The sequence below is a fragment of the Pyxicephalus adspersus genome, chromosome 5 (assembly GCF_032062135.1).
Source record: "Pyxicephalus adspersus chromosome 5, UCB_Pads_2.0, whole genome shotgun sequence".
Lineage (NCBI taxonomy): Eukaryota > Metazoa > Chordata > Amphibia > Anura > Pyxicephalidae > Pyxicephalus > Pyxicephalus adspersus.
Window position 1 is genome coordinate 21,818,757 of NC_092862.1, and position 12,602 is coordinate 21,831,358.

General features: G+C 35.7%; 1 protein-coding gene across 3 annotated transcripts in view; it reads right to left on the bottom strand.

The window, feature by feature from the left end:
- VPS13B (vacuolar protein sorting 13 homolog B) overlaps positions 1-12,602 on the bottom strand; it is a 520,025-nt gene that overhangs the window by 254,456 nt on the left and 252,967 nt on the right. For all 3 annotated transcript variants that reach the window (XM_072410846.1, XM_072410847.1, XM_072410848.1), the window contains exon 24: positions 1,498-1,718. In XM_072410846.1, the coding sequence (XP_072266947.1) occupies positions 1,498-1,718 (221 nt within the window). The remainder of the gene's footprint in view (positions 1-1,497; positions 1,719-12,602) is intronic.

The window sequence follows — 12,602 nt, forward strand, 5'->3', positions numbered from 1 at the left end:
CCTCCTGTATCACTGTCTGTATTAGTCTGTCATTTGCAATCCCTATTTAATGTACAGCGCTGCGTAATATGTTGGCGCTATAGAAATCCTGTTTAATAATAATAATAATAATAATAATAATGACCTAGGGCTGCAAAGGCTAGAGTGCTAGCCACTGAGCCAACTGTACGTCCTTTAAGCAGACAAAGTAGTTACTACTCCCTGGAATTATTAGTGGAACATTTACCAGCCTAGGAGGATTTTTTTTTAATTACACTGAACTATAGACGCTATTGAAATATTAGGAATTATTAAAGTTTGACCCATCTTAGTCATCACTACACCTATAGAACAAATCATGTATCTCCAGTCTGTGCACGTAACTTTTTTAATCTTGAATGCTGTACGGATTTGCACTCTCCTGTTGTAAAGTTCTGGGCTATTTATTTATGCATGTTAAGCCAGAAGTGAGGCAGTACAAGAGGGGTGACTATAACTATCTGTATGATCATGAATGTCCATAAACCTATATTCTTTCACTACTCATTAACAACCTCAACCTTCTATAGCAAATCATGGGGTTTATTTTACTTAAACTAAGTCTAACAGCCACTTGTTTCCTGAAATTTAAATCATGTAGCTCACCAAAGCCGGAGTTTGCCATCTTTTAACTACAGATTGGAGTCAAAAGATGGCAAGTCCCTTGTTGGGTAATGTGGACTCGAATAAATAAAACAGGTTTTTAAGGGGTTTTTGTTGGGTAGGAAAAATGATTTGAGGGGGTCAGAAGCATTTGTAGTAATTTGACAGGAGGATTGTTAGGAAAGAATTAGAAAAAATGTGTCTTGTCCAAACTGTTCCAAAACACTTAGCAAACTAAGATATTACCATAAACTAAACTCTGCCTAATCAATGGTGCTGGCCTGTCAGTGTTCTCCTAAGCCCCTTTCAGCCGGGTGCACCATGTAACCACCATGCAGTTTTTGTATTGTTACTAAAATGTTGGATCACAATATGGGAACCACAACCCACCTACAGCTTCTTTTCACCCAGGTTTAAAAAAATTCTGGGGGGAACACTGAATTTGTTAGAAGCACCAAATTCTTTAAACTAAACTAGTAGAATTCTTTTACTAGTAAATAAATAATACATTAGGAAAGTTCAGGTGGATTTCATCTGAAAAAACTTTAACAAAACTGCAATGTTGATTAAAAAAATGGATGGAATGACACTATGTCTCAATTTATCAAACAGGGAGTGTGACATTCCTTCAAACATTCCCTGGGGGGGATCTTCGAGGTCCATGTATTTCAATGGCAGTGTCTTATTCCCACCTAAGTGATAGTAAAGGTAAATAACCGAAGACACAATATTTTTCTAAGTGGAAATCTGAATCAGTTCTATTGTTTACTGATATTTGACAATTTTTTGTACCTCTATAATTCTTAATCAAAGAAGTGGGTTATTCTTAATGGCCTATATCAAGAATAAAATACAGAAAAAGTCAAATACACTAACCTGTAGATTAGAGCACTTTATTTCCAGAGGCTCGAGATCAACATGAAGACATACAATGAAAGAGTGTCCAGCCTCTGGCCCAGCAGAGGGCAACGCATGGGATGTAACAGCAAGAGTTGAGGTACAGCCCATCGGCTCCACTAGGTTCAATATGACTTGATGCTCCAAGAGGGTATAGACACTGAACTGCTGGAGGTTAATGGTCCAAGGGAAAGCAACACCTGGTGGAAACAAGGATGAAAGGAAATCAATTATTCAATACACACAGAAAAAAAGACAAGAAGGGTCCAATCCAGCCATTCTCGGGGTTTCTCCAGAGGTGGCTAAGGGTTCCTCAAGCTGTGGCTGCTTGTCCTCATAAAAGAGCCAGCTGCAGGAAACTAATTATCTTTTTAGCTTTCTGTAATATTGGCATTCTGACGACCTCTTAAAGTGGTGTTCTTCCCATTAACCATCAAAGTAAAGAACATCGTCCTCATTGATCCCCAAAAACTATTTCAAGATTTTTTTCTGCGTCAAAAAGGTGAAAAAAAAGTCTAGTCTAATCTAACTATTGATAAAGACAAAAGTAACACTTATTCAACATGAACTTTATCATGAATCACATTTAAAGTGGAACTATGGTTCCATAATGAAAACAAATAGGCAGTTTCAGAGGAGACAGCTGATTGCAGAAGGGGCATCAATACAAACAAATCTTACAGTAAGATTATCCTTTCTAATTTCTAAGTATTTTTTTTTTAGTATAATTTTTATTGAAAAGGCAGTAAGCAAAGACATAATATCGTACAATATGAACAATACCAGGTATTAACTGGGGTAAGATGAGGGATGGGGAGGGAAATAGAGGGTTAAGGAACAGGGTATTAAACCATAAAAAACATAATTATAGGAAAAGATAAATAGTACATAGCTTGGATACATTTCAAATGAAGTTTAGAATCTAGAGTCTATAATCTAGATGGATAACAGCCGTTAAATAGTCTGAAGAAAAAGAAAAGATCAAGAGCCTCCTCATATCATACCAAGAGGTATGGCGGAAAGTTTCTACAATATCAGAAATTTGTGTGGAGGTTAAAGTAGATTGGAAAAAGGGCATCCAAATTGTAAAACAATGGGAAGTATGTGAGTCGGGGTGCTGATCTAAGTAGTTTTGATAAAAATAGGCCACAACATATGCCTTGTGTTTGACTTGGGTAGAAGATAAGGGTATCTGTAAATAACAAAGAATATAAGATTCATGATATGCTTGTCAGAGAATGTGAGGTAAGTACTATTGGTGTATTTAAAGGTTTGGACGGTCACGTAATGCTGACACTAATAGAGGAATTATCAGAAAAGAAAAAAACAGTAGGTGTGAATTTATAACCACAAGGTTATATTACTTTATTTATTAAAACATTAGAGAGAGACAAATGACTATTTCTAAGGGTTGTGTAATGAGCAGAATGCAGTTCAAGATCTATACATGGCTTTAGGCATTAGAATGTCTAGCTATCAGGATTCTGTAACAAAGTTACACAAATTGAACTTGACATGGTATATACTATGCATATCAAATGTTTTCTGCATGCATGTTTTTAATCCACAGGAGCTAAAACCACTAAAACTCAAGTTTTCATTTCAAACACAAGACATGTCACATCTCCCAATACTCCAGAAGCCAGACACAATCTTTGCTGGGTGTCAGGTTTATACAGCTATTTTGTCAGAGAGGGAGCTCCCATCACAATATATCCCAGACCTTCTTTTACATGAGCTCATGCAAACAATTTCTAATAGCTGAAATTAATTCAGTGGGAAACAGATTTATGTTAATCATTCTAGCAAAAGGGGATTTTGGCTTATCACATGTTGTTTGCAAGCAATATAAGTGCCAATTACGTTAATTACATTGTTAGCTAATTTTAGTCAGAGTACATAAAAATACAAACGGTATGTGGCCCAGGGAAGGGAAAGAGTTCCTGGCTGATACAGTCCACATCTACAGTGTCATATTGCTTGAGATGTAATACAACCATAAAAGCCACCTTTATTGAATAAATAAAGCTCCATAAGACAAAAAGCTCTATAAGACAATAAAGAATGCCATCAATCAGATGTCTATGCCCAAAGGTTTAGCAAATTTTAAGTAAGAAGGTCTTTGCCTGCCCACCACTGGAAGACAAAACACTCACACTAAACATTTGTTTTTAACTATTAAGAAATTTAAAGTGAATTAATGTGTTGATGATGTACCCAAGACCGTGCAGACATGTTCAAACATTGCACTTGATATATGAAAGCTCTCCAAGGCTGGAGAGGATACACTTACATCAGTGAATCTGGGTGATTCAGCAAACATGGAATGTATCTGGTCCAGGATGGAGAACATTTTGCTAACAAACAGTACATTATTTTTTTTTATTCCAGGTTTGCTGGATCACCTAAGTTCACTGATGAAAGTAAATCCTCTCCAGCCTTGGAGGGCTACCATAAATCAGGACCATTGTTTGGTCCTGTCCCAAAATGGTGATACAGTTTGTGGCTGAAATGAAGCTTAAAACAACCACATGCACTTTAGGTTGGTTGGTAGACTGGATAGCTCTGAAACTACCCTACTGGAGGACTCTGATTGACTTCTACAAAGCAACATACCATTCAACATAAAATAGCTCCAACTATATGAAAAGAATTAAATATTTTTGTGGATTGAAGAGCACTCTTCAACCAATTGGATGTTTGTATTATGTTTATTTCACAAGGAAACAAGTCCTGGCTCAACTTACATGTTACCTTCACACAGGTAAATCACTACAGGAGTCCTTTAATAGAAGAGTGACCTTTCAGCTAACTCCCAAACTTTATTTTCTAATCCTTCAACTTGGACTTTACATTTATTTCTATATATATATATATATATATATATATATATATATATATAGCTATCTAAACATGATATGGCTTTATGAACAGGCAACAATGGAAACCAGAAAAGACACATAAAAAATGTATTTGAATTCTTATAATTACGGTATAAATGGGCAAAGAACCAAAATGAGTTCCTATTGTTTACTTGGTTTACTGGTTTCTATAGAAAATGTGCACAATTTGTGTGGTGAAGTCCCTTCTGCAATAATTCCTCCTACCTGCCTGATCGCTCCAGGTATCTGGCAAAAAGCTTAGCTGCACATGAGCAGCACCAGCTTTTGCTGTCTGGACAGCTGGCAATCCCGGCTTCCCCTGCGTGTGCCGGGAATGAATAAACTCCCACACACCTGCACAGAAATTACATCAACATGCCTAGGCAATTCAAGATATATTAAAATCGTCGAGAGGGAGAGGAAAAAAAAAAGATGGCAGCGGGGGAAAGGAGACAGGTTAGTATCGCTGGATTTAGTTCCACCTAGATCTTAATCAGGTCATTGACATTCAGGAACTTCACAAGAAATAAATGAGATTTAAATAAGATGACATTGATCTCTATAGATGTAATCACTATTGAGCAATTCATCAAGTAGTGATGTGGTGGCGTTCTAATTTTAACCATCATGTATTCATGTAATGCTAACATAATAAGCAGCATTTTACATATTTGTTAGTCAAGTTACCTCTCAAAGGAGTTGACAAAAGTCATAGTGCCATTTTTTGGTACCTAATAAAACATCCGATTCACTATATGAACTGACTATTAATTAGTCAAAAAAAAATATTGCAGTGCTAAAACAGGAGCAGCTGAAAGGTATAATATGGTAGCTGGTGAATGTGGTTTGCAGGCAGAGGGGGCACTGGGGCCATGTATATAATGTCATACAGGTTTCAGTGATTCTGTTAAAATAGAAAATTCTATACAATAACATTTCTCCAAATGTTTATTCCAGGAAAGAAAAACACAGTAATTATGGAACAGAATTGCAAGTTATATATTTAAAACACAGAGGTCTCTAAGGTTTTCACTAATGAAGATAGATGATTTTTTCTTATTCCTTTGACTAACACACAAAGGCAACAGTGGGTAAGATATTCTTTGGTGACCTAAGAATGTACATCCAGAAATAATATTTAGTGTTCACGTTCTTCTTCCAGTCATCTGTGCCATGTTGCACTTTATATAACATGAAAACTTAGTTTATTTTTTTTATTTGTACTGCATAATTCAACTAATACCGCCAGCAATTAGAGAAAAGGTAAAATGTCCAATAGAAAAACTAAGCTAAACACTATTTAAATGTACATTGCTATGTAACAAAACATCATTATTTTAAAACCTACATAAGTATTCCCCTACCTATACCTATCTATTTCTTATCTGGTCTAGCAGTGTCCAATTAAGGAGAACTGTAGGTGAACAACAATTGGTAAAACTTAATGATTAACAACTGTATTTCAAAAATTAGCAAAAATATACAAGAATAATAAAATATATGGATCCTAATTCTAGGTCAGGGGTGCCCAACAGGTGGATCACGATCTACCGGTAGATCACAAAGGCAAGTAGGTACATCATTTTGACTTGGTCATTTTAAAGTTAGCTCGCAAGCCAAAAAAGTGTGGGCACCCCTGTTCTAGGTTATAACACTACAACATTTGGACAAGACCAGGAAGAGAGGAATGAATATTTCTGCAAGCTCACTGGCATGTTGTTTTGTATTTATTTTACATTTTGTTCCCTTGCTTTTTTATTCATTAAAGATGGGATTAGAACATTTTGAAATACTTATAAAATTACAGCTCATATCATCTAAGAGTACTAAAAAACTGCAAAAACCGTGCAGCTTACAAGATATAAATCACCATCATAGCTCCCTTAACCAAATGAAAGCAGTACAATAAGGGGCAAGGGAGAACGTAAAACCCAAAGTCAGAACAAGAACAAACAAAAAAAGTACAAAAGTGAAGGAGTAAGAATCTGAAGTATGGAGAAAAAAAGGTAGGCTTACTTAATACTAATAAAGTATAAAAGGCAAAAAAATAATATTAAAAAAAAAACAGTTCAAAACTATATAACAGATTTGTATTTCTTTTTTCCATATGCTACCATACCAATCAATACTGCTTATAAGAACACATGGATGTGTTTTGAAAATTATTGAAGAATATCCACTTCAAAACTTGTAAAGTTTATTCAACATAAATAAATGAATTTCATAAACCATCACAATAGTATTTTATGTTTACATATACACAAATACTCACATACACATTGCATACATCTACCTGTTACAGCAACGTTTTATATATATCTGGTTAAAATTTCAATAGGCATAACAAAGGCATGTGGGAGCAGAACATGCAGATACACACAGAACTCAGATGAACAGAACGAAGCACAAATGTTAGTAATGGGAAGAATAGTTTCCAGTGATACTATTTTGTGTATAGTCTGTACTCAGATGAATTCCCCAAGTAACTGGTAATTTCTAAGTAGAAGTCCATGTCACCACAATGGAACGCTATGGCTGGATAATGGTTCTAGCTGTAATATGAATAAAGAAGAAAAGAGTAGGGGATTTTATAGTAAATAAAGAAGCAGGGATGTTTATTATCAAAGAAAAGAGTTCTATTGCCATAATTTTCCATCCAAGTATCATGGTGTCTGTTCTACCAGATGGCTGGAAATAAAACACAGTGAGAGCAGCAGATATTTTTTAAACTATACATCCTCCCATTATAATTAATGATCATATCATTATGCAGATGCGTCATGGCCGCTGGCATCAAGTATATTACAGCTCAATTCACTTAAGTCATTTTTCTTTTTTGCTTTAACACATTTTATGCTGTTCTATAAATGACACTTGTGACAAAACGGAATATTTCACAATTTTCCGGAAATGTTCTTGAAAAATGTTTGAAAAATGGGTTTGAAAACGAACCTGAAGGTAGGAAAAGTTAGTATATAGCCAGTGCTATGCCAAATTTAGCACCTCTAGGTAACTGCACATCCATTCACTATGCTCTGCAGACAAATCGATCTAATGACCAGAAGTGATAGGAAATCTGTTTGAGCTGCTCATAAACAAAAAAAAAAATGGTGCTAATCTTTTTTTACTGTTTTTTTTTTTTCATCTTGCTCCTCTAAACCTGGAAGGTGTGAAGAATTTGTAGCAGTGCTTGTCCTCAGTTTCACGTCAAAGGAAATCATGTTCTGTTGAACAATACCAACTCTGTAGTAAAGAAGCTTCCATAGTAAATCAGTTTCCTGACTTCTATTATTGCCACAGACTTTTCATTTTTTTACAAAAAATATTTGTAGACGTTGAATACACAGACATGTGCTACAAAGTGAAGCCATGCTTTCATTGGTGAGCTGATTGGAGGGCATAAATACAATGACTGTTGCCTCCACTCTGTTCAATTGGAGGAATAATTGAAATAAAAGGATACATATGCTATGTATTTGTGAACATAGAGTGGTTTTGATAGAAAGGAGCTGATTAAATTGACTAAAGTGAAGATAATAGCAAGGCAATCCTTAATGCATAAATCATTACTACACTTCAAAGCTGTACACTACATCTTATAGCTCTGTCCAATTCATAAAACAGCTTTCTCGAGAAATCTAGACTATGTTATTTATTATCTTTCTGGACTGCCTTAGCTTACAAATTATAAACAAGGAAAACTGACCAGGTACTGTCTGTGGGAAACAAAGGGGTTGGTTTAGAAAAATATGTGGTGGTTACAGAGGCTGCAAGTCAGGATAAAAACTGCAAAGAATTTACAAAAAAATAACACTAGTCACTTTCACATAAACTCCATCTTTACTTTCTTCTTGCATGTACTGTGTGTAAATGTATAATACAACACCGTCCCTAATCAATGTATTGCCAACCATGGCTAATGCCACAGAGGAAGGTGTGCCAAGACCAACACAGACTCAGAGTCAGAAGTGCTCTGCCAGTCCATGCGGACTGCTTTGTAGAAAAGATGATAGGTTACATGGTTATGTTTTAACACAGGTCCACATTAAAAGTTGCTAATTAACAAAAAGTTTATTGTACCGATCCATAACTATCATAAATTATCATTTAACATAGCTAAACATGATGACTATTATGACATATACATTGTGTTATAACTTGGAAAACTAAGCTGAAATAACTATCTGGTGGCAACACTGCGGAGGATGGGAAACCTAATGAGCTTTAACAAAGTTGTACCGATATTTATGGGTGGCAATCAGATTTTTTCTCCAGCAGTCATACCCTTGGGCAATTTTTAAACTAACTGGATGCAGTGATTTAGTCAGGCATTTAGCATATTCACATGAGGGTCTGCAATGCATTCTTTTCTTGTGTCAAAGTCACATTTTTATTTTTAAATCGAAACGGTGTTGACATAACTATCAAGCCACAAGAAAGCATAATTTTCTTTTCTCCTCTTCCTTGAACAAGATTGGGTATTCAAAGTGAACACAGATTCACTCTGCAATGTGAGCATGCATATTGCATTACACAACCTCTAAAACTATATATCATCAACCCCAGAGTGTATAATTTGTCTTTTTTACCAAACCTAATCTCTTCACAAAGCAGTACTTCCAAGATTGCCATGATATGAGATTTTATATGTGATATTTTATTTTTATATGGTGAATAAGGAGAAACAAGCAATGTCTATGTTTTTATACAAACTAAACAAAAAATAAAAAGTTAGAATTTTGCATCCATTTAAATAACTTAACTAGAGATCTTCTGTGAAATAAAAACTGAACCACAATTACAGCCACACGTTTAGAGATTTTACAGCCCAACACAGGAAGGGCTATGGTGTACTTCAGACATATTTATATAAGGCAGATATCCAACATTTCCACTTTGGGCCACTTCTGACCAACCTTCTCTGCTGAACTGGTATATTAGATTAGCAGTTCTGGCTGCTTTCTTTCATCATCACAATGTAATAAGACTGTTCTATTTTACCTCTGAAGGAAACTTTGACATCTTCCTGGTAAAGATTACAGTCTGCTATCTCTCTCACAGTCTCTAAGAAACTAAATAGACATGTGAAGGGTTACAGGCCTCTATTTTATAAAGCAAAACCATGAAAGATGAAGGAGACACAACCAGGTACCTGGGCCTGTTGCAGGAATATACAGGAGAGCAGATTTCTTAGGGAAACTTAGTTTCTGTACTGTTCAAAGCAGCCTGTCATTTTGCTTTATTTATTTTCTAGCCTAAAGTGGAAGAACAGTGGGCATTGGATGTTAGATTCAGGTTCCACAAAAACTGCTCTCTGGTTAGGGAAATAGTGGTTCTGGACCTAAAATCATTTGGTTTACAGTTGTACTAGTAGACTGATAGTCAGTGTTAATAAAATATAGTCAGGGAACATGGTGCGGTCAATGTACACAAATCCATAAAATTCACCAGTGCTCTACAAAAAACATAAAATAAAAATTGGAAGCGAGGCACTTTCAGTACTTCAGTATTACTGGGGGGGGGGGGGGGGGGCGATCATGTTTAGGGTTTCCAGCCAGTGGTAATGCAGTCAGTGTAATATAGTGACTATTTTCAGATGAAGAGAAAAAAAAGTGTCAGCAATCAAGGGTTTCAAAAACATATTCTATCATCACAGATGTATCAGCATCTATAATGCATCAATATTTACCTACAACCCACTATATGACAGATTTTTGATACTATGGGCCTGATTTATTAAAGTTCTGGGGCTGGAGAGGATACACTTTCATGCGCGAACCTGGGTGATCCAGAAAACCTGAAATTGATTGGGTCCAGGATTGAAAACATTTGCTAACAAAAAGCTCTGCGTACTGGGGGTTTAGAAATGATGAACCAGAAAATGTTCAATTCCAGAAGCCTTCTGATGCAAGAGAAAAGGAAAACAGGAGATAAGCTTTAACACATCCAATGGGAAGTCAGCTAAAAACCAGAAGTGTTCATTTGATGGGCTGTTAAAAGTGACACTTCCATTTTCTTAACCAGGATGCAGTGAACCCACAATATACCATATACTGAAAACCATTATTGTTTTCCTATATTCCTCTGTCGCTCAGCCAGTACAAAGCTTAATAAAAAAAAAAAAATAGAAGCATGGATAAGCATTTCTTTGCGGTCCGTTACCATGTACATCTGATAGACATTCACTAACTCGTAGCTGCAGTAACCGCCTTACTTGGACAAAGATTATAGGCATTGGTAAATTGTCTTATTAACCAGCGGAGACAACATATTTTGGGAAAAGCAAACCATATTGAAAGGTTTTAGGAAGGAGGGATAAGCCTGCACCTCCTATTGTCAATGTGCTTCTCATTTGTGGGGAGAGAGAGAAGTAAGATGTTTGTAGATTTAAAGCAGAGTGGAATGTAAATCACTAACAACCACTGTCATGCATGGAGAAAACAATGTTAGATGGTGTTTTTCACATTTTCATACATGGTGGCTAAGAAAACTGCTGTCTCTGTACAATGGCAAGAAGACAGAGTACACAATCATTCCTAAATATGGAACAGCAAGTTCTAAGGACTGTCAACATGTAAAAACAACTTTCAGAATCACTTTGCTGTTGAGTCATTGTCTATGAACACTGTCTCGAAGGACCACAGGAAAAGAAATATTAATTCATAATTGTTGAAGTGACAGACAGAAAGTCGATATGTTTAATTTAATAAAGACGTGAGCTTGTTCACTTTTTAAAGTAAATTTAATGTTGTAAATTCAGTTTGTAAATTAGGTGAAATGAAGGAAAATTTCACTGGACAAACAATACTCAATAAAATCAAGAAATATAAAAAATACAAGATTTTTGTTTTGTACACGTGATTGGATGTTAATGGAACTTCAGATTATTCACCAAACTAATAAACTGTGCTCAGTGTTCTATAGTCATATTAACTTTGCTCAGGGAATAAGGTGAAGCTGAGTTAACTTCAATAATCTAATCATGTGCTAGGAAATAACCCTTTTTAAATTTCTTTCTAGCACGTTTTTGGGTATGTTTTGCAAAGCGAATGTTCATCTAAATTTACCTAGTTTATAATGCTAAGTACAGATTTCTTTTAAAATATAAACAGGATTTTCTTCTTTGGTAAATCAAGTTTACTACTAACCAAAACACTGACAGGTGCCTAAAGTGTTCTGGGTAAGGGGCTTACTAAATAGTAAAACAAGAATCAGTATCACAGCTCTAGAGCCTGCAACATCAAATAAATATGCAGCCCCCATATCTCTGTCCTGCTAGTTTGCCTTTCAACTAACCACACCATAGATTGCTATGGGCATTAATGGGCCTACTATGGTAGGGGCATTAAACTGTGAGCTGCTCTAAAGTACAGTTAGTGACATGACTATTTGACTCTGTAAATTAATGCACGATTTAACCATGTTATATAATGACGTAATAAGGTTGTTTGGCTATATTACTATTTTTGAAACTAATTCTAGAAATCTTATGCATGTGACAAAGTGATGCAGAAGCAGACGTTTACTTACACTACCAGCCCCACACACACACTTCCTTTAGCTCAATTAGCCTACCTTTCCACTACATCTTGGTTTTGCCACCAATTTCCACAACCTATGGGACATCTTTCTGATTTCAACACATGTGCAGTAGTACTTCTATGAATTGTATGGGTTTGTCCCCTAAAGATGTGAACTAGTTAGGTATAAAGATATAAGGGTAGGCAACAGCTAGTTCTACTCACTTTTGTTAAAAGATGCTTTTATTTTAATAGGAATCTTTTGTAATCTTCTGTAAAGTAGCACTCAGAATGAGAATGGCAGTATTGGAAGCTCATCAGGTTTCGCTGTGTGTGCTAACAAGAAATAAGCAGTGGTAGAGCAGTGTTTAGAGAGGGTTAAACTGCTGTTCCTTCACCAACAAACTGCAGACAAGGGAAGGGGGGTAGAAGGTGACCACGATTTTTGCTAAACAAAATGTACAGAAAAGTAAGAAAACCTTGCTATACAGTCTGCAGTCTGGCAGGGCTGTGTATATCTTAATGCTCCATGAACAAAAACACATATTTTTTATATTATGAGCACTTAAAACCTATTTTTTCAAATTTGCCTACCTGTCTTGTTCTGTCTTTTGAAACCACCACTACATATCTCCCATCCTATTGTGTGTGAAATTCCCCCACCTACTAGATTGTAAGCTCT